Source organism: Copadichromis virginalis, linkage group LG13, assembly GCF_057382275.1.
Source record: "Copadichromis virginalis isolate Kocher_CV1m ecotype Utaka linkage group LG13, C_Virginalis_male_GT1.1, whole genome shotgun sequence".
NCBI classification, from domain to species: Eukaryota; Metazoa; Chordata; class Actinopteri; order Cichliformes; family Cichlidae; genus Copadichromis; species Copadichromis virginalis.
In genome coordinates this window covers 29,610,446-29,633,366 of record NC_140630.1, presented here as the reverse complement: position 1 = coordinate 29,633,366, position 22,921 = coordinate 29,610,446, and the positions used below count along the sequence as shown (strand labels likewise).

The 22,921-nt window shown below is 41.4% G+C and overlaps 2 protein-coding genes across 4 annotated transcripts; one reads left to right on the top strand and one right to left on the bottom strand.

Moving 5' to 3' along the window:
• Positions 1 to 1,634: 1,634 nt before the first annotated feature.
• Positions 1,635 to 22,904, bottom strand: sanbr (SANT and BTB domain regulator of CSR). Of its 3 annotated transcripts, none has more exons than XM_085478406.1 (21): positions 22,153 to 22,904; positions 21,055 to 21,206; positions 20,728 to 20,902; positions 19,414 to 19,510; positions 18,995 to 19,233; positions 18,743 to 18,801; positions 18,160 to 18,320; positions 17,038 to 17,124; positions 16,804 to 16,914; positions 16,502 to 16,625; positions 16,216 to 16,368; positions 14,567 to 14,709; positions 14,381 to 14,477; positions 14,253 to 14,285; positions 14,020 to 14,119; positions 6,861 to 6,946; positions 6,433 to 6,485; positions 3,681 to 3,754; positions 3,494 to 3,582; positions 3,152 to 3,234; positions 1,635 to 3,075 (listed from the first exon to the last, which is right to left on the bottom strand). In XM_085478406.1, exons 2-21 carry the CDS (start codon positions 21,202 to 21,204, stop codon positions 3,039 to 3,041), a joined length of 2,151 nt encoding a protein of 716 aa, XP_085334532.1. In that variant the 5' UTR covers positions 21,205 to 21,206; positions 22,153 to 22,904; the 3' UTR covers positions 1,635 to 3,038. The 3 variants fall into 3 exon arrangements, with proteins under 3 accessions (XP_085334532.1, XP_085334533.1, XP_085334534.1); XM_085478407.1 differs by having other exon boundaries at positions 6,433 to 6,461; XM_085478408.1 differs by lacking the exon at positions 22,153 to 22,904 and having other exon boundaries at positions 21,039 to 21,095.
• Positions 10,247 to 13,486, top strand: LOC146695932 (uncharacterized). The gene has a single exon (XM_085478405.1). It carries the CDS (start codon positions 10,325 to 10,327, stop codon positions 12,890 to 12,892), a length of 2,568 nt encoding a protein of 855 aa, XP_085334531.1. The 5' UTR covers positions 10,247 to 10,324; the 3' UTR covers positions 12,893 to 13,486.
• Positions 22,905 to 22,921: the final 17 nt, after the last annotated feature.

Here is a 22,921-nt window from a genome sequence, read left to right as displayed (position 1 = left end):
CCTTCGCTCAGATCTCTTCATTCCACAGCAGAGACTCGAGTTTTATATGAGCAGATATTGTTTGTGTGTCTGAAGACTTCAGTGTTGGCCTTGATCAATACTGAGTAAGAATGCAGTCTTTATCGTGTTACGATACAGCAGGCTTTTTCTGTTGAATTTTAAGTCATCGCTGCCATAGCTGACTAAACTCTAAACCTAACCTAACATTGTAACATACAGCCTTTGTTAGTGAGAGCTTTGCTCACTAGCTTTTTCTTGTGTCAACAGTTGAACAATGACACTGACGTTGTGCCGAATTCAGTTGTGAGCTGATTGAGTCATCAACTCTGAGAACTTGTCCAACCCCACCTCCTACAGTGCAGGCTGCTTTCGCTTTCACTTACTATAAAAGACGATTTGCCACATGGAAGCTGGAGTAGAAGACATCTTGTGTCAGATTTGTTGTGTGAAACTAAAGCCAACCTAAACAGGTTTGTTGCGCTTTGACCTGATGCACTGTTAATCAACTCTGGAAAATGATTTCTGACCACATGGTCGTTAAGCATAGTGACTATTTTGTCCCATCTCCTGTTAGATGCATACATCTACGTGTGAAGAGGAGCGTGCTTTGAAAAGGTTTGAAAACACAAATCCTAAAAGGAAAGCTCAGTGATGACGGATGGCATCCGTCACGCAGGCAACGCGACATCCAACCGTTTCCGCCTGGGCATCTTTAGCCAAGGTTGCTGCTGTGTAAGTGGACTCCTCCACTAATCCCTGTTAACATACTGGTATTAGATTAAAGGTTATGCTGACGCCGTGCCATTGAAAGTTGAAACGCTCGTCTTACGCAATCCCAACAATCTTGTCAGCTCTGATGTAACCAGAGAGGGAGATGGAATTCTAATTTCACTCAACTTTTCATTTCCTTGTGTCCCAGAGCCAGGCTTCAGAGGAATCTGCAGCAGTAACATTTTAGTTCTGCAGGTCTTGGCACACTGAGCATCTGTCAGTTTGGCGTGTTTGCTTTGATGCTCTCGTGTCCAACCATCTCTTTATCTCTGTGGGACCATAATTCAGTCCAGTTGTAACAGGACTCCCCCACCCCCCCTTCCTGACCCAGATCCACATCCTCAGCCATTCTTGGCATCTGCTGTTGAGGAGAAGATAGAACAGCTGGGGTAGCGCCCGCCCACAGGGAGAAAAAAAAAAGCCCACATCACCTCCTCTACGCTTTATGCCCCGTTAAGCCCTGCTCTGGGTCTGTGTTGTGAGCAGCCAGGGTTATTAATACCCCTGTGAGTAAGTCTTACAGGAAGAGCCAGGTTAGCACGCCCATTGGTCAGTGCCTCTCATGCAGAGAGGAGCGGCGTGACCCCGAACCAAGTGGCACATACCAGCCCTCTCTGGGACTTTCAGTTTCCACAAACTGCTCTGGCTTCTTTTCATACAGGAAACAACACTAACACTCTTTGCTAAAGCTGAGAACCAATCAAGTGCGTATTTTTCACCTGGTAGATTGTTGGAGAGGTGAAAGGTCATGGTGAAACTGGGGCAAAGGTTGTGTCTTGGGAATCCATAGTTATTCCCCCAGTGTGATTTGCTGCCACCCAGTGGATATAAACCAGAAACAAAAGTTCACATAAGGCTCTGAATGGATTTAGCCACTTGTATTTTATTGGCCTAGGTGTGGTACATGGCACAGTCACGTTCCAGTAAACACAGGAAAGACTAGAACTACATCTCTACCAGAACTTGGTGGAACAAATGTGGCATCCTTCTCACCTACAGAATGAGCTTTACACAGAACGCAGGCAGAATTACAGTGTAAATGTAAGGCTGGGTGTAAATTTCAGTTGATGCAGTAAAATTTCCATGCGACACGTCTGACCTTCCACTATGGTGGAAATAAGATGTCAGTTTAAGAAGGTAACATCTTCAATTAGCCATCCAGGAAGATAATCAGTGCCAGTTTAAGAAAATGATTTTTCTTTTTTCATACATTTTTCTCATGACATCTTTTTGACCGATTTTCATATAACATACAATACATTTATCTCAATTTTACTTCTTAACCTCAAAATTAAATTTGATCTCAATTTAGCATTTAAAAAAATGTCACTGGAGCTTTAGACACACATGTTTTCCAGTATCCTGATGTAGTTTTTTTCTTCAGTTCAAGTCAATTTGATTTATGCTTTTTTTCCCCCTTTTTTTTTTTTTAATATCAAAACTTTTTTTCTGTTGTGGCATTTTTGTAATTTCTTTCTTTTTTAAATTTACCTTTACTACTACAGCCCATGTCCTGCTCTACTACATAAATGTATTTTTATTCTGTTACCAGGTGGTTGCCAAGCAACACGATGATATTGCATATCAAAATATTCACAACTATAACATCTGATGTAAATGAGATGCTACTGTTGTGAAACTGAAATGATACAATGCTTGTATAAGGTGAGATAGGTGCATAAACACAAAGTGTGTCCTTTTAGTTGGTCAGTAGGTAGTTGTGTAATGTGATTACACCATAGTATCTGATATAGGTAAGAACTTATAGGGGCCTAAGATGTACCTGTGTGCCAAGTTTGGTTGATTAACTCCTGATTGTGTAGGAGTTGGTGGACAGACAGAAACTATGTATTTTACAATAAGATACATGTTTGTCATTGCTATGAAATATTTTCTGAAATACAAATGACTTTTTCTTTTCCCACTGGCATGAGTGGACTTCCATACATTTCTCCTGTTGCCTTCTGTAGAAATCCCCACCTGTCCGTCTTTAAAGAAACACTGAGGAAAGTCAAAGTGCATTTCTAATGAGCCGAGATGGGTCCACAGTTCTGCTGTTTTTGTGGACTGGATGCAGCTGAACAAACACACAGTGGGCCGAGTGAAAGGAGATGTGGTTGACGGTGATCCATACATAGTCACCTGAGTTAAGCAGGGGCGGGTGGGCTGACAAGTGCTGGGGTTGAGGAGCGAGTCTCTGTCCTCTTCATCGGGTTTAATGCTGGTCTATTTAGCAGCTCCACTGCCTTTTTCCCCCATTAGCTTCTTTATGTTGTTCGGATTTGAGCGTAGCGTGTTTTAGACCTGCAGAGGTAAAGAAAGAAAAAAGTGCTTAGTTATTGAGTGAGACACCAGGGTGTGTGTAACACTGTAAATGTACCTGGGTGTCTTTTCTGAACTCTGTCTGACTTGAGAGGAGCTCCTAAATTGCACTTCAAGTCTGGAGTAGATCCCCCCTGCAGGCTGTAACACACACACACACACACACACACACACACACACACACACACGCATGCACACACACGCACACACAGAGAGAGAGAGTCCGGAAGAAAAACAATCCAACATGAGGCAGCTGCAAAAACAAGGACAGCAGGTCTGACAGCTCAGCACCAATCTTGACCACATGATGTGAAGAAAGACAATAAATCCTGGTCAAAGTCACATTTCCTGCACCCTGACAATCAATCTCATTTTAGGTGTACAGTAAATAAACAGCCACCTCTTTAGTATCCTTGGATTTACTCTGTTCCTGGTCTCCAAACCTCATCTTTGTCAGGTAGCCAATGATCTCCACCATGCGGCGCTGGTCTGGTTAACATGCAAAGAAAGTGGTTAATGCAAGACTGAAAGAACGTAGTCTGACTCAGTGGCTTAAAATAGAAAAGCATCAATGAGTCCTCCTTTACCTTCCTCTCGCTGAGCGTCCTGGTTGTAGCGCATAGAGCGAGAGCTGTCCCACTTACTCTTCTGGACGCTTACTCTACAACACACACAAACACCCACAGAGCGAGCACCAGTTAACTTCAAACAGCAAACACGAGAAATAGATTATACGTTTTTTCAATCAATGTTATTGATCCAGATTTACAGCAGAGAAATTCGTTCAGATTATGTTGTTATATCAGGTTGGTGCCGTACACTTTCAGCCCCACATGGAACAAACAGGCACTGAAAAGGAGCAGCTTCCCCTTAACCACAGAGTATTTCCCAGGGTGAGTACCCAGCTTAAGGGGACTATCTCCAGTTAAGTGTGAGAACAGGCAGCCAAGGACAATGTCCTGACCTGATTCTCCACACCTTACCTGTAACTCCTAAGTCAAAATAACTTGTGCCTGTGACGACAACCAATCAGGACACAGAGCGCCTTCCCACATGCAGTAAACATGGCGCAAACGCAGACTGAAGGAGAAACATTTCAAAACAAAACACCGCAACACACCTCTGACCAGTTGCTGTTGACATTCTTGCTACCAGAAGTCAGATCCTGCTAACTTCCACATGAAGATGGCAAAATGATTACTGACTGGGACTAATGTGTCTCAGAACAGTCACTATATCAACTTAAAATTAAACTTTATTCATATAGTACCACATCCCAACAACAGTGGCCTCAGGACACTTTATACTGTAAGGCATATCCTACAATAATACAGAGAAAACTCCAACAATCAAATGACCCCCTTCAAGTAAGCACCTGGTGACAGTGGGAAGAAAGAAATTCCCTTTTAACAGGAAGAAAACTCCGGCAGAACCAGGCTCAGGGAGGGGCGGGGCCATCTGCCACCACCGGCTGGGCATGAGGCAGGAGAGAAGAAACTGTGGAGGACAGCTTAGATTGATAATAACTAAGAATTAAATGCAGAGGGGTGTATAAACACAGAGAGTGCAAAGAGGCGAGTAAAGTAGAAACAGTGCATCATGAGAAACCCCAAGAGCCTAAGCCTATTGCAGGGTAACTAAGGTAGGATTCTGGGTCACTTGATCCAGCCCTGACCATAAGCCTTATCAAAAAAGAAAGTTCTAATGTTAAAACCAGACTGGTTGGGCTGAAGGTCGGAGGTGGGTTTTGTGTCGCTATTTCCCTCACTGCCGGATTTCAAAAATGTCAGTTTTGATTTTTGTGAAGGAGTCTGAAGCCACTGACTGGCATGCAGTCTGTTGATGTCTGTTTTCAAATTGATTTGGATCACTTGGAAACTCGGCTGAGAAACTACAAAAACATTACCTGGTACCAAGTACTACCACTAGAGCAGGGCGATATGACCAAAAATATTTATCACGATATATATTTGAAAATTTGCAATAACGATATAACTGACGATATAATTGACACTAGACAAAATACTTTACAACTCCACAACTTTATTAGTGGAAAAAAAATCAATGTATTTTCACTTAAACAAGCAGCTGTTTTTATGTGCATTAAAGTTATATAAAAATTTAACAGTGCAAAATTTCTTGCTGACAGTTTAACCAAAAGGTATTTCCAGTGGAAACTGGCCGACATATCCTCAGCATAACCATGTATAATATCCACAAAACTTAAAAGAGGTTATACACACACAATACGGTAATATTATGTTGAAGCACAGTACGCATCACTCTGCGAGGCTCCGCCTACGATAGCCGTAATGCTCCGACAATCCATCAAGCGGTGCGGCGTCGTAGCTTAGCAAAGTCGTACTAAAACATTTGACAGATTTTCAAATGCCGTGTACATAAAATCGTTTCGAGGTCAGTAAACACAACCAGAAAAATCAAAGGATTGATTTTAAGTGTGCAGTATTTTCCAAAAAACACGGTAATAACGACGGCCCGCTAGCATGCTCTACCAAAAATAGTGCTTTGTTGTGTATCTGACGGACGAAAGCTAAACCAGTTCCACACTGAATTTGCAGCATTTTTACAAACAGTTCTGGTTCATCCGTTTCATTCAACGATCGCTTTCGCCCTCATTCTCCGTCGCTGCCATGCTTTTTCCGCCATGTGCGTATGAAAACAAAGGCACTGCGCATGTGCGTTTTACCCAAATTCTATCGCGGTATTCCATTTTCTTATCGTTGCCCAACATTATACCAGTATTACTGTGAACGGTATGATATGGCCTTAACTACCACCTAATGGAAAACCCTAAAAGCTGAGCTCAGGGGATCCACTGGTTTCTACCCAGGACTGGTTTACCTGTTGTAACTGTTTACCATCACCAGAGGGCACCAGCTGGTCTATGGGCTACTATCGTTCTCTGTGGCTCTTCTGCCACAGACAAGAGCCGAGTCATGCTAGACAAAGAAATTTTTAATTGAAGTGAAGTCTGGATAGCTTGAATACCCATAATGCTTTATTCCTTCTAGCCAAATATGCAAACAAACACAGATGTGGCAACATGAATTCTGTTTCAGTCGGAGCCACGCCCAGTTTTAAAACACCAAGACTGTAAAGGCAATGACACACCCCTCACAACAGGACTTCAACAACAAGTTACTGAGAACATGGTGGCTTCATCCATCTTTTCTATACAGTCTATGAATGTGATTAATACAAAGTGCTGAACCCTTATGTATCCTTAGTTATTTTAAAGACATTTTAAAGAATTAAACTTCAATGCACAGCTACTGCTTAGCAAATTTGTAAGTAGGATAAACATGTAGATCTACTCACGTGAAAGGCGTGTTGTCCCTGGTCTGTGACTGAGGGAGGAAAAAAAGCACATTCTGAAGACAAAATAATGAATGTTGTAAAATTGAAGTAAAAAAGATAAGCAACAATTATGACAGAATATCTAAAAGGAAGTATAAGTCAGTGTGTGAGATCTTTTTATGGACACACAATAAGATATTGTGGAGTATCAATAATAAATCCAGCTTTTTCCTGTAGGATGTCTACTAATATCAGATATGCACCAAAATGCTACAAAGTCAGTTCTGTATCCATATTTAGGGCATTTCAGTTATTTATAAGACCCAGCTAAAAACAATTCATCCTGTTGTAGGTTACAGATAAGATGTGTCAGATATTTGGGTTGAACTCTGCCGTGTTTGACTCCACTAAGGAGCCGCAGTGAAATATTCATGAAACTGCTGACTCACTTTCTCAGATTTTTCTTTGCGTTGGAAGTTTGGCGAGGACAGCTGTTTTTTCAGAGGTCTGTGAGCCTTTTTGGCCTTCTTAGCAGCTGGAAAACAGAAAAACAGGATGAGATGTAGTGAAGGACTGCAGCGCCATCTGCAGGCTGAAAAGAGAAATGCCTTCAGTTTCCATTCTTAAGCTGTGAGGACTGACAATGAAATGTTAAAAATAGATGAGGTGGTGGAGATGAGGGTGGAACAGCGGTGATGTGCTATGAATAGATCGTGTTTCGTCAAGTGTCCTCATTTTGCTTTAATCACTTAGAGGCGCTCGGTGACGAGAGGATTGCAGGACTGTCGGGTTAAAGGAAATGAGTAAGCATAACATTATGCGATCATTAGTCAGAGCACATGGTAACATGAAGCCATCACGTGATTAAAACCAGTCAGTGATGAAAATAGGATGACTTTGGGTTTTTCAGCTCTCACACTGCCAACATCAAAAGCTACTTCTGATAAGCTGCCAGTTCAGCCCAGTATGTAACAGCCATGTATGTAAAGTTTCAGCATCTTGTGTTCTAAGCTGTCAGTCAAACCTGTTTTGAAGACGAATAGGTGTGCCATTTTTTTCTGTCCAGCGATTCTTATTAAAAACTTAACGTCTGAATTGCTCCTCCTATTTCTAAGTTCTAACAATATCTCTTCTTAAGCTCTTTATTAAGACCAGAGTAAACTAAATGGATGAATGGACACTAGAAACAATGCTCAGAGAGTAAAGTATCTCTTATTTTATGATGAGCCTCATCTATTTGAACGACGCAGTGTCTGTTTTGTAAATCATCAGCCTTTTACATCTGAGAGGAAACAGTCAGCTTGAGGCTTCAGAAAGAGTCATCCCTACAGCTGCAACACCCAATACCAGTATACCTGGGACTTCTGATCCTCTCAGAAGTACTACCTGATGCAGCTAGTTTTGGGTACTATGATCACCAAGCATTTAAAAAAAATCTATTAGAGGATAATAAAGTGTTTTCACTAACTTGGCCAAAAAGAAAAACATATTTTAGCATATAAATTAGCACTCTCTTCTAAACAAGTCCTTCAACATGCTGATGTTAAAAATATAATAAAAGGCATCTATCAAATTGTTAAAAGTACTAATTACAGTGTATTTTAATTGTTTCTAGTACTTTAATTCTAGCAGTGTTTTGTTTACGTAAAAGACAAAATATGTAAAACAATTAATAATGAATGAGTCTGTTTAATGAAAACACTTTACGAAAGAGAAAAAAAAAAATATCCAGCTGTAACTATAGCATTCATCAGCTCAGTAGTTGAGATCACAGCTCACTGCGAGGAAAGTCTTTATGCTGGTACACAAATGAGCCTCGAAACTGCAACTAAACTGTCACTGCGAGGCAGAGCTGTGGTGGTAATAAGGACAATGAAACCTCTGCACAAGCATTTTCCTGACAGGAACAGATCCATTATTACTATTAATATAAGATTATTTCATGTATCACAGATTATCATCACATATTATTGTTACTTCCTACATCCACCTATGAAAGTACTAAAGAAGAAGCTGAAGGCTCCAAGATAAGCTCTTTGTCTATACAAAGGATGTAGCCCTGAATTTATGAGACAGGTAAAGATACCAAAATACAAAAAAAATGTTTTTTTAAAAAGCTACATGAAAATGTAAATGTAACACATGTATAAAATATATAGAATTAAAAAAAAAACATAAGAATACAATAAAAAAAAGTTAATAAACATAAAGATCTATAAAAATATGTACAAAAAACAAAATATGTACTGAACTCCTGCTTTAAACATGTTTCCCAATGAAGGTAAATCAGATGTTGTCCTGACTGTGTGACTAAATTTTGTGCTGAACGCATCAAAATCAGATTTTACTTCATACACCTTTTTCAGGGTGACATTCAAGCAATTTGTAAGCACTATCAATCTCCATCTTCAAGCTTTTCCAGCACATTACCAAAAAAGGATGACTATTTCACTTCGCATCACCTCAGTCAGATCATGAGAAAGGCCAAATTAATAAGTCTTCTCATCAGATATTGATGCTTCTTTCTTACGTGACACAAAAGAATAGGAGACAGATGTTTGCTTGTCTTTTTTCATTCATTCAAAACTAACTGTAAGATGCTTAACTACATTGCAGTCTGTGTTGCTGAAGTCCTAAATTATCACCTTTAAACAAACAGGCAGCCTTAAGGTATGAAATATTCATTTGTCTACTGTTTCAGTGGCTGATAGTGTCCCACAGGCCTTAATGTGAGTTTGAGGCAATTATGTTTAAGTTGTTTAACGATAAACAGATTTTGAATGAAAGCGAGGGAACTTCGGTAGCATAAAAAAGTCTATATTCTTTGTGTCCATATGGATCAGCCATATTACCATTATTTCCCCGTAAGGTTGCCAAAAGCACCAAGTTAATACTTGAAAAAACTGCAGCAATACACAAAAATATAATCAATATTCTATTTATTCGGTGACAACGCCGCTTTTAGCCTTTAATCAGAAAGCCTTAAGTTGGCTAGTTAAGCATCGGGCTAACGTTTAAAGCGTTCACTTTGGGGAAGTAACTCGCAATACTGCTACTGCTGTGTAGTCTTGGTTAAATTCACAGCATATTACATAAATTACCCTGCAATAACTAACTGTTATAATAGCGGCACCGTATTGCATCACACTGAGTACATTTCAATCATTTATCCCGGAGTTTGCTAGCTAGCAAAATAATAAAAACAATTCCAAAATTAGCATGTGTAACGTACACACTCGAGAAAATTATTTACTAGCACTTACGCAAACTCCCCCATTGTGAAAACGTACAAATCCATCTTGCAGACTCCTTGTATTTTTCGTTTTCCAGCAAACACTCATTAAAACGGCAACACCGGACACGTTAGTGCACTCACCCCCGACTGTTCGGGGAGGGAGGGGGTCACACATTGAAGAGACAACGTGCAGAGCTACAAGGCAGCCCAGGCAGAGAAATGTTGGTTTTAGACTTCTGTATCTGATAAGAAAACTATTCAAAATCAGATAGTGATTTATGGTGAATGAAATACGGTTACAGTTTCACGAAGTTTTAAGCACCAAATCCAAGATTCTTCATTACTTTATACAGAAAAGCTGGACATGGTATGCAGAAAAAACAACAACAAAACAAATACAAATAAACGAAAAAAAGTTTTGTAACTGTCAGTTTCCTTTTAAAATTCTTAGTGTGAACAACATTACACAAACAACCACGTGTGTGCGCATGCGCGCATATATTAGAACGCTTTGATTCCTTGTGATGCGGCAACTTTGCTTTGATCCTTTCTGACGTGGCAACTTTGCTTTGATCCCAAAACACATAAATAGGAGCGCCCACCTATTGTACTTTATCGCTTAACGGACATTGACCTGACAGCAACAAAAACCCTTTCGAGAAGTTTTGAGAGCATTTTATGACAGAAACCAAACCAAGTTCAGTTTTGTTTCTCACCAATTCACAAAACAAGCAGACACGTTACACCATGTCAGCCAACCCATCCTTTGGCTCAGATGAGCTTGAAATAAGTCGTGGATCAGAAAAATTCAACTGCAGTTTCCAAAACTCAGTTGACTTTCCACAAAAAGAACATGTCAACACCTCAGCAAACCCATCTTCCTCTGAAATATCATCTTCCTCTGAAGATGATTCTGAAATATCATCTTCCTGTGAAGGTGATTCTGAAATATCATCTTCCTCAGAAGGTGATCTTGAAATACCTGAAGGGACCATTTTGGGAGATCACCACGTGGTAGAGGCTTTCCTTGGGGAAGGAGGCTTTGGTGTTGTGACCAAATGTCGCAATACAAAAAACAACCAAACTGTGGCTATCAAAGTCAACAAGGGTAACCCTAAAATTCAGCAACAGGCAAAACTGGAAATTTTCATCCTGGAGCAGCTGCGACGCTTGGATCCAGACAGGTGCAACATTGTTGAATGGAACGGCTATTTCCTCGATGGAGAGCGTATTTGCTTAAATTTCGAACTCCTCGACCAAAGCCTGTGGGACTACATAGGGGACCGGAAAAACCAGGGTCTCCCAATAAGAGAACTCAGTCCCATTTTGCATCAGCTCGCAAATGCTCTGTTCCACCTGGGTTCTGTGGGAATAGTGCATGCTGACCTCAAATCTGGAAACATAATGGTTGTGAATCGCCATGAGTCTCCCGTCAAAGTCAAAGTTATAGACTTTGGCCTCGCACATCCCGCTTCTGCACTGATTCCTGGTCACCGTCTGGGGACGGTTGGTTATTGTGCACCCGAGGTTATGCTTGGCATTCCATGTGATGAAGCAATTGACATGTGGGCTCTGGGGCTGGTAGCTGTGGAGCTTGCTACAGGGGTGCCTCTCTATCCTGGGGAAGACAATTATGATGTTTTGAGATTCATAACTGAAACCCAGGGTCAGCTACCAGATCATCTCCTAGATTCTGGCTTCTACACTGATTGGTATTTCATCGAAGATAACTACAACGAACAGCGCTGGACATTTAAGACCAAAGAACAATTTCAATACGAGACAGATTATCAATCCAAGGAAACTCGATATATAAAGCTTAAGTGTCTCGATGACCTCGAAAAACTAATGAAGGTTAGGCGAGGACCTGAAAATGGCCAACAATTACTTGTCAGGCTAATCAAACAGATGTTGGCCTTGGATGCAAATCAGCGCATAACACCCTCAGAGGTTCTGAAGCATCCCTTTTTCAACACTGGCCTCTCAGGGAGAGCCCCCTGCACTGACATGAATAGCACAGGGGGAGAAAACCTTGTGCTCTCTCAGCAGCCTTCAAACTGGGAAAGTCATGGATCGCAAAAATTCAACTGCAGTTTCCAAATCTCAGTTGAATTTCAGCAAAAAGGACACGTCAACACCTCAGCAAACCCATCTTCCTCTGAAGATGATTCTGAAATATCATCTTCCTGTGAAGGTGATTCTGAAATATCATCTTCCTCAGAAGGTGATCTTGAAATACCTGAAGGGACCATTTTGGGAGATCACCACGTGGTAGAGGCTTTCCTTGGGGAAGGAGGCTTTGGTGTTGTGACCAAATGTCGCAATACAAAAAACAACCAAACTGTGGCTATCAAAGTCAACAAGGGTAACCCTAAAATTCAGCAACAGGCAAAACTGGAAATTTTCATCCTGGAGCAGCTGCGACACTTGGATCCAGACAGGTGCAACATTGTTGAATGGAACGGCTATTTCCTCGATGGAGAGCGTATCTGCTTAAATTTCGAACTCCTCGACCAAAGCCTGTGGGACTACATAGGGGACCGGAAAAACCAGGGTCTCCCAATAAGAGAACTCAGTCCCATTTTGCATCAGCTCGCAAATGCTCTGTTCCACCTGGGTTCTGTGGGAATAGTGCATGCTGACCTCAAATCTGGAAACATAATGGTTGTGAATCGCCATGAGTCTCCCGTCAAAGTCAAAGTTATAGACTTTGGCCTCGCACGTCCCGCTTTTGCACTGATTCCTGGTCACAGTCTGGGGACGGTTGGTTATTGTGCACCCGAGGTTATGCTTGGCATTCCATGTGATGAAGCAATTGACATGTGGGCTCTGGGGCTGGTAGCTGTGGAGCTTGCTACAGGGGTGCCTCTCTATCCTGGGGAAGACAATTATGATGTTTTGAGATTCATAACTGAAACCCAGGGTCAGCTACCAGATCATCTCCTAGATTCTGGCTTCTACACTGATTGGTATTTCATCGAAGATAACTACAACGAACAGCGCTGGACATTTAAGACCAAAGAACAATTTCAATACGAGACAGATTATCAATCCAAGGAAACTCGATATATAAAACTTAAGTGTCTCGATGACCTCGAAAAACTAATGAAGGTTAGGCGAGGACCTGAAAATGGCCAACAATTACTTGTCAGGCTAATCAAACAGATGTTGGCCTTGGATGCAAATCAGCGCATAACACCCTCAGAGGTTCTGAAGCATCCCTTTTTTCAACCCTGGCCTCTCTAGGAGACTATCCTGCACCAACATGAATAGCACAGGGGTATAAAAACCTTGTGCTTTCTCAGCAATCATCTGATTGTCTGGGTGTCCAAAACTCTAGGGAAGCTAGCAATTCTTGTGAACAAAAGCCCAAAGTAATAACAACAACAAAAACAACCAATGAATATGGTCTTAAACTTAGGCACAATTGGGCTTAAAATCTATTCACTAATCACTCAATATTCAAAGCGGAGCAGCAGTCAACTTACCATCACATCAGTCCTTCGATCAGACCTACAACAAATGTCTTCCTTCTCTCACCCCAACCGGTCGCAGCAGATGGCCGCCCCTCCCTGAGCCTGGTTCTGCTGGAGGTTTCTTCCTTTTAAAAGGGAGTTTTTCCTCCCCACTGTCGCCAAAGTGCTTGCTCATAGGGGGTCATATGATTGTTGGGTTCTCTGTATGTATTATTGTACCATACAATAATACCATCTACCATACAATAATACATACAGCCTTGAAGTGACTAATGGTGTGATTTGCTGCTATATCAATAAAATTGAATTGAATTCAAGATGAATTTGGAACTAATTGGAAATAAACTGGATATTAATTAATTAATTTGAGCATCAAATAATTGTTGTTTGTAATTCTTTATAAATATAGTGCTACTCTTTTACTGTTTAAATTGCTACTGTTTAAAACTGACTCGTTTATTCATTCACTTGAGCATAAAAACACACACACACAGACACACACACACACATATACCAGTCAGTGCTTACATACTAGGTCTTTGCCCTACTTTTTCATGCTCACTGGTACAAATGCCTGTTACTAGAGCTAAATGCTCTCAGTGTACTCTCACAGTTATCGAACTGTACAAATGCATACAAAATAACGCTCACGTAAACATAATTGTGCACTAGTTTGCCCTTATTGCTGCAGTTTGTTTTAAATCACTTTGAATAAAGCTCAGCTTCTGTCAGTCTCTCTTTCTTACACACACACACACACACACACACACACACACACACACACACACACACACACACACACACACACTTTTTAAGCACTTTCAAGGCTCCCCTTCAGCCGTATGAAATAGAGAATGAGATCCTGCTGATGCAAGAAAACAAGAATAAATTCTCCACCTTGCTTCTTAGAGAGTTCCTCTTCATCCCCAACCTCGTCTTCAGTGACCTCTGACCCTGTGGTGTACTCCTCATCCTCTGACAGAAGAGACTGCTGTCTCTGAAAGGGCAAAGGTCAAGGCTTTTAGACACACACTTCTTTCTCGTCTAAAGCAACATTTGCAGGTTCCTCATTTGTAATTTTCAATCATTTTAAAAAAGTAAGCAGATATCATGAAAAAAGAGTGTCCTACCAGCTGAAGACTCCAGTTTTTCAAAAGGGAAAACTGGTTAAAGACACAAAGTAGACACAGTAAGAACACAGAAAGGCTGAGGGCAGACAGACAGAAGCACACAGAGAAATGGGAAGTGTGCGACTTACGGTGCTGCCATCTCCTCTCAGAGATCTGAGGACTGTTGGCTCCAAGAGAACGTCACAGTCCTGAACTTTTTCTGCACTGGACTGGCTCTCCTCAGCACTGACACACACACAGGAACATTTGCAATTAGTGCATCGATAACACACACAATGAAAAAGAACATTGTGAAAGAATCCTCACACACTCACCCCTCTGCCGATGGAGAGTTTGACACACACACAGCATCTCTGTGCAGCAGCAGGTCATTGAGGACTCGGGTCTGGGCTGAAGTCTCCTCGTCACAGTTCTCCTCATCGGGCACATTCACTATGTGATCCCGCGTCTTACAGCCCTGCACACACACACAAACACGAGCAAACTGGATCAGGATTTCTTCTGCAGGGTAAATTTGGGTGTTTGTCAATTTTACCCACCAATCAGAGAGATGTCAAACAAACTCTGCTGCAGCCAGAATGAGACTGCTTGCACAGTGTTTAATTAACATGCACCACGTCACAGGTGCACGCAAATGAGACGAAAACTGTCTTTAGCCTGTAACCACAAAACTGTGGGGGCCAACATTGGAAACCTGAGGGATGTGGCCTTGGAAGTGTTTGCTGAGCTAATATCACATCTGTACACAGACTGAGTCTGCTTAATTTCTGTTCCATATTTAATCCTTACTCTCAGGTTATTCTCCAGATTTTGCATTAAAATTGTCTTGAAGTCCCAAGTTTTCACTGATTCTTCCAATGGTAATTTGGTAAATTGTAGAAATATTTTTATACTGTATTCTACTCTGCTGCTGAGACTCTTTCTACATTGGAAAACGCATCTACTAGCACACAGGACACACACCAAGCATTTCTGTTCAATCAATCAGACTAATTTCACTTTGATCTACCGACAAAATGAAGCAATTTCCACATTTTATTTATTAGGCTTTGGGGCAGTAACCTTTGAGCCTTTATAGGGCGCTATAGTTTAGATCTTTATATGACTTATGACAGGGTTAATGTTTAAATGGATCCAGTTTAAAGTTTCAGAGATCTGATGTGCAACCATGTGTAGCATTCTGCTACAAAGTTCTTAATAACATTCTGGGGAAAAGTCACATGACCTGTGAACCACCACTTTTAGATCAGTCAGATGCTACCAACACCACCAAGTCCAGATTATAGAACGATATCCTGGTCATGTTGAACCAGCTGTATGCTACAGCAATGCAGCAGAAGCAGCATCAGCTCAGTGTGAAAGAGTACTGCTCCACTTCATAGTGGTTTTAATATGAACTCAGAGGCTTAAGGGGGTAAATTATTTTCCACTAACATATACTACTACAGTGGTGGATGCTCGCATTAAGCATTTCATTTTCAAATAACTATGTCAACGCATGTACGAGAAATTCCCGTGAGCCAGAAGTTCAGGCTTAAGCCTGATCTACACACTCAATTCAAGTAGTCTTTCTCCTACTCTTGCTTCTGAATGATGTCAGTGCTGTTTTTGAGGGGCAGCCACTCAGAAGAAGGTTGCCGTAAAGGACAGAGGATGGCAGAACAGCTTGTTTTAGACGAAGATGAACTAAGGAGCTGTACAAGTATATCGGTATCGGATAAATATGGATTAAGTGAGATATGCCTATAACTGACTTATGCCTATCTATATGTCCTCACATTTACTTGTCCTGTTTTATCAATAAAATGTGTGTTAAATGAACTCCAAGTGTGAAGGTGCCCTAAGAAAGTAAAGGCAGTATTAATGCATTAAGCATTACCTTGCACCTAGAATAGGTAAGTGTGTGTGTGTGTGTGTGTGTGTGTGTGTGTGTGTGTGTGTGTGTGTGTGTGCACATGCATACCTTTGGTATCCCAGTGGGGTCAAAGCGGAGAACCCGCTGGTTGCAGCACGGATATATTCCTGCACCGTGCCAGCCTCTCTCTGTACCCATGCCAGGGTACAGGACGCTGTCTGGGTGGTACTTGCACTGCGTCAGCTCTGCACATACAAACACCTACACACACACACACACACACACATACAAATGATTTTTAAAAGTATATCCTGCACGCACTCTTACTCTGTTCACTTTCTCTTTATTATTCATTTTGCTCATTTGTGCAACACACACACTATAACACTCCAACCTGCTGGCATCGGAAGCAGGTGAGGTAGTTGATGGTACCCCAGATTCTCCAGTAAACCAAGACCCAGGACTTGAGCTCCTCATACAGGCCTGTGATGTATTCGTGCACATCCCAACTCTTCTGTCTGCACACACACACACACACACACACACACACACACACACACACACACACACACACACACACACACACACACACACACACACACACGATCACTCACACACTGTGATCAGGAACTCAGCCAATCAAGTAAAAGGTTAAAGTAAAAGGTTTAAAACAGCCATTAAAACATGCTGCTATACCTGGTGTGTGTATAGATGATTTCTCCACGAGCGTCAATATTGATTTTGCCCGGAACACAAGAAATTTTCCTCTCTGTGTCTTTGGTCAACAGCTTAAGGCACAGACCACACCTGGGATGAAATGCAAGGATGACAAAGAATATAAATTAAATTAGCAGAGAATATTCACATGCTCGCTACACATGTCAGAGCATAAAAAGAAACACAATGCAAAAATAAAAAGCTTATACTCACCTGTACAGAGTTGAGGCATTTCCCGGTGAATCTCTGTTCTGGTAGTTTGGGTCAAAGAGACGCTCAATTTTTTTTTGAAACAGTTTGCTTTGAGGGTGAAAGACAAGAAAGGATCAAACTTGAGCTGATATTGCATATATCTTAATAAAAGGTTATAAAAGTATAAGCCACTGTTGCTTTAGTAAAATTATACCAGGTGCTTTTGTGACAGTAGCCTTTGTGCTTGTGCTTCAGTTATTTAATGCAACACATGCAATATTTCTTTTATTGGTGTTATATGGAGAAACTGTAACCTGACAAAACTTCAGCGTAGGAATCATGTAAAAAAGTCTGACACTTCCTAGATCTTTAGACTGAACTGGCTAAAAAGAGAAGTCATCGAATCTGTGGAGCTTAAAGAGACCATCTGTCTGCAGCTGAACTGCTGCAGACATCATAGTGTTACTGACAGAACTTTTAACTTCTCTGTGATCATTGAGAATTCAAGGAAATATACTATTACACTGGCAGATGCTCATACCAAAAGCTCAGGCTTCAGTCAGCGCTGAATGAGTTTAAGTTTTGGTTCGTGGTTATTTAATTAACATCTTTCTTTGCCTGTGGTCTTCATTTGTCTCAGCTATAGTTACTTTTTTACACTTCTCCCTGTGCATCTTTTGTAGATTTATTCCCAGTCTTTTCCTACTTTTTTCCTGTCCCACCTGTTCCTACCTGTGTCCCATTTCCCTACAAAGTCTCAGTGCATATATTTGTCTCCATCCCCTGTCTCCATGTTGTTCCTGGTGTTGCTTATCTGCATTTGAGTCCTCATTTTGAACTGAAACACAACTGCATTTAATGGCAGAAGAAGATGTTCTCTGCGGTTCGAACCTTCTGTTTGCTATGTGCAACAAATCAGAAGCAGTTAGCACAAATGGAGGGGTAAGAAGCTAAAATGGCTTGTTTTAGATTAAGACTAACCCTAACTGAGGGTCCACGCCGAGGCCCGGCGTTAAAAAAGGATTATTTTGAAATGCAAATGATGCAAAGCTGATTCACAGCTTTGTCCAAATATTTGTATTCACAGAGACCCAGAATACAAATACGGTGCCGAGAATAAGCAAAGCAGCTCGCCCCTCTTACCTTTTAAACTTGTCTTTTTTGTCCCTGATGTCGTCGGCCTCATTGTGGCTGAAGAGTTCAGCGATCCGTGTGGCCAGGTTGCTGTTTATGCAGTTCATGTTGCAGGGAGTAGCCACAATGGCACTCATGTGCTTGTGGCAGTACTGGATGCACTCCTCCACCTGAGCCAGACGCATATACAGAGCACTCATCAAACAAAAATGGGAAATGTCCTTTCAACAATGCTCCGTCCAAACCATGTCAACACTTCTTTAGCAGTTCTAGCTCTTCTGAGTAGTGGTGAGAAAACACTGCTACCGTAACTGCACGGGGGCAAAAGAACATCTGCACTTTCATGCAACACTAACTTAACAAAGCTCTGTGTGTAGGCCTCTTGTTTTTTTGTGGATTAGGAGCAATTACCCATTATTACCTTTGAACTATCATTCTACACACTGCCTGCGCCTTACTGGGCAAATGTGAGACTTTTGCACCTTTGCTGTAACATTTTTTTTGGATATATCTAAGAAAATGTGTTCACAGCTGAAAAACAAAAGGCCCGATGCACATCACCACACCTTGCGTCACATGTCACAACACTTACTAACGTGTCCATCTTCAAGAACTCGGAGGAGATCAGGATTGAGATCACATTGCTGGGCTCTGTAACCGACAAATACCACATGACCAACCAAGCAAACCCCACGAACGACAAACAACACAGAACACGCAGCCAGTGACGCACCAAACACACACCACGTTTAGTGACCAATAAATCAAGCGCCACAGGTGGTGTAAATGACAGCTCAGGGATGTGTAATAATGTTGATTGTTTTCTGTTCTTGTTTCTTTTTACCAAGTCGGGGTTTGTCCTTGTTTCCCTCTCCTGCTGAGTTCCTCCTGACGTAGTTCATAAGCCAGTCAAAGATCTGCACGTCACAGTGGACTGAGATGTCAACTTCCTCCCACCTCTGGGGGTCCACAGATAAATATTCAGCAAAGTAACGCATCTCCTTGACCAGAAGATCTCTGGGACAAGTGAAGTCCTGCTTCAGGTTCTTGGTCTCATCGCACACATGGATGACCATGTTGGGACTGTAGGGAAAAGCCAAAATAATATTCAATCATATTCATCCACAGGGTGTGTGTGATTAACGCTGAAAACATTTCCACTTTAAGATGGAGTCATGTTTATAGATTCGATTTTCAAAGGATGTGTGAGGAATCTCTCTTAGCTCGGTTCACTGTGGTATGAAAAGATATCTCCCAGCGTACTCTCGTGGTTTCTGAGGTTTTTCATCCTCCTCTGCTGACACTCCTTTCTCTTTCTTCTCCACAGCAGCACTTCTTCCTGTGGACTTCAACTTGGACCCTGTACACAAAAACGTTGGAAAAAACAAAACAAAAGTAAGGTTGTCATGCAGCATGAGAACAAAAATCATACTACACCCCTCTAATTTATTAGAGTCTTTCAATTATGTGTTTCATAGGGGCCTCGGAGCACTTCCGCAAGCTAAATAGCTGTACTGGAACTTACACCATCATGTAACCCATAAAAGAAATCTCTTATTCAAAAAATGTTTATGTGTTTGTGTTTATGTTAGTTGAAGTTTTCAATTTAGAGAAAAAAAGGATTAAACTTAAAATATAACCTGTGATTAGAGTAGAATGACATTTAAACTGCTTATAGTAATTCCAATCGATTATACTGTAACACATAAAATCACATCCAGAATAAGTATCTGGATGATTTTTGTATTTTTGACTCTATACACCATCTGATTGGTTCTGTAACTCAAGCTAGCAGGTCTAATTAAAATGCAGACTTAAGTTACAGAGGGTTTAACAACAGGATCACATTCATTGTTCAGGAATTGGAGCTATTTTTATACATTTATACATTTTTGGTTACTTTTGAGAGACACTCAGAAGTAACTGGACAGCATTCCTCATTATTTGATGACAGTTCAAGAAAGATATATGGCTTCCCATGTCTTTGGACTGTGGAAGGAAGCCAGCATAAAATAGGAAAATATATAAAGACCAAAAGTGGTCAAATTATATAAATAGGTTTCATAATTTCATATTTACTCAGCACTTTCTAGTAGTATGTAACAAGACAATAAATTATGTTATTATTATACTTATGTTTGCCTATTACGCTCATTTCCTGTGGTGCGTTTTTATTCTTTAATTTCACGGTGCAGCCCCCGAGTTTATCCACTGTCTGAAAGATTATTGGTTGCCTCTTGCAAACAGAAGGTTTGAACAGCAGGTGGGTGGGGCTTCTGTGCTCACAGCCAGAACTGTGTGCCTGAGATGACCAAACTTAGTATATCCTCCCTCACTGACATCATGCAGAGCCAAAAGTGTAGGAAACTGTGTGAAACAGCATATTTCGAGCAGTCTGAAGCCTGAGCTTGTGGTTCCCAGGGTTTAAACGCACACATACAGCTCTTGCTCCCCATGTACAATGAACTGTGTACTGTCCACTGTGAAGTTTGAAAGACATGAGTAAAGCTATCGATAAAACCAGTTCCTGCTGATTAAACTTATTGAAGGTTTTATCTGTGGGTGAAAGTAACTGACCTGTAACTTTGCTGCTGCTGCTCTGGCCGCTTCCTCTCTCCACTATGTCCCGAGTGTCCAACAGTGTGGAGAGGAGGTCTGACGGGGAGCTGCTTCCTTCTATCAGGGCATTGCATTGGTTATCCACATGAGGAAACCCCCCCATGCTCTTCAGCTCCTCAAACCGATGGGCACACTGCAACACAATTGCATCAGAGCCACAGAATTATTTCTCATTAAAAATTCAGGTCTCTTGTTACTAAAGCATGGAACGAACTATGGGCGGGATGGGATGGATGGAGAGGCAGGATGGATGAAGGGGTTCTAGTTACCCAGTGATCCAGTTACCTCCTTAGGAGTAAAGCCTGGTACTAGCTTGGCCACATTGTCCCAGTTTATGGGCTGGGGCACACCCCACAGGGAGCCCAGCACCATGTCCAAAACCAGGACGTTGTTGTCGTAGGGAAAGTTGTTGTTATCCGAACAGAAGCGACTCATCTCTACACACACAGAGGGCAGGAAACAATAGGCAGCAAGTCAACAATAAATTCCTTCATCTGTTTGATCATCATAGCCAAATTAGAGCTGAAATCACTGTGCAGTTAGCACCCATTTTAATTGCCTTTAAGCATTCTGCGCATAGTCAGCACATAGATTAATACAAGAGTGGCGTGATTGGCATTTTTTTTGTAGCAGTATTCAGACGTGTTATTGCAGTTGGATAAAAGCTGTGTTTAAGTCTATTAGTCCTTACACTAATTGCTCTGTACCGTCTGTCTGAGGGCAACAGGTCAAACAGGGAGTAACCAGGATGTGAGTTATCTTTTATGATGTTTTGGGCCTTTTTAAGACAGCGGGTGTTGTGTAGATCTTCCAAAACTGAATGCTTTCAGGTTTTGGACTATTTGTGAGGTAAGTAGAGTGGGCCAATAGCGTCTGAGGGACCGTTTTGTAGCCCAGATAATAAATTGCTGGATAAAAGGAATGGACCAGTTGTGAAACTGTGCACCACTGCATAAAATAATAAATTTGGCCAACTACTGAGACAAATGTTGTTTCTTTCTTTAGTATGATTTGGTTGTTATGCCTCAGAAACACATTTTCATTGAGAAAAAAAATGAAGTTTATTGTAAAAGACTTTGCTTGGCGGCTGAACTTGCCATTCACTACTATTCAAAGTTCCTGTGTTTTGTTTTTCTGTTATTAAATGCATCACAGGCTAGAGCATACTGGTGACTATGTATGAGCTGAAAGAGGAGACTGATCATTCATGTACTGTACATGATACGGGTAGATGCTGTACGTTTATGGGATGCCGTAGAGGCACAGATTAGGGTAGGCCGAGTGCCTCTGCCCTCCTGCTGAATCAACATCAGATGCTTTCAGGTCACATTAAAATCCTCAGATTTCCTAGGACACACATCCAACAACAGAAATGACACTTACTGTTCTGGTCTGTGAGATAATCCTCACCGTCGTCTCGTACAATCTAATAAGCGGGTAAATGTTTCATCTCATTGTGCGTGTGGATGATGCTGATGCTGCGGTGTTCTCCTACCGGCTAATGCTAGCTAAGTTTGCGGGACGGGACAGATCTGCTGCCTTCAGGTACTCCCTGTAAATATCAAACGACGGTCACTAGTGATGTGGTCCGTCCTATTGCGTCATACCTTCTGGTGGGATTTACACCGACGTATTTAGCTCTCTCTCTCAACGCGTTTGAGCACGGTGGCTATGCGATGACATTTAAACCAAAGGCGAAAGTGAACTAGAACATCAAAAATGTGCCTTCAGGCTCAACTCTGCCTCAGTAATTCCGATAGCCATGGAAGGTAGCATTAGCTTCTAGCTAGCATACAGTTAGCTGAGCAAGTGGCTACTTAAATTGCCGTATGTATGTCATTAAGCCGACAACACAGAAAATGCTATCGGCAGGTTACACTATCAAAATACTACATAAAAATCTACCCCCAGAACACTTTCGATTAACAAAACGCGTTTATTCGGTCTGTATCTGCAACGGTGACTCGTCACTGTTGGCGCAGTGCAGCAGGCGTCCTGTTGCTTGGAGACAGTGGTCGCAAATCAAGTGCTTCTGCCATAAAGTCAGACTTAAAAACAAATTAAATGAAATTATATTATACTAATGTGTCATTTAAATTAGCATAAACTAAACAGTTAGGTCCAAGTTTTGAAATTGAAAATCTTGACAAAA

Bases quoted from the DNA above. Each gene is read 5' to 3' on its own strand.
- LOC146695932 (XM_085478405.1), top strand. From the start codon at position 10,325: ATGACAGAAACCAAACCAAGTTCAGTTTTGTTTCTCACCAATTCACAA.
- sanbr (XM_085478406.1), bottom strand. From the start codon at position 21,204: ATGAGTCGCTTCTGTTCGGATAACAACAACTTTCCCTACGACAACAAC. The intron at 14,478-14,566 runs GTGAGTGTGTGA...TGTGTGTGTCAG, and splicing joins AACTCTCCATCGGCAGAGGG to TGCTGAGGAGAGCCAGTCCA. The intron at 6,947-14,019 runs GTGGAGAATTTA...TCTGTTTTCCAG, and splicing joins GGAACTCTCTAAGAAGCAAG to CTGCTAAGAAGGCCAAAAAG.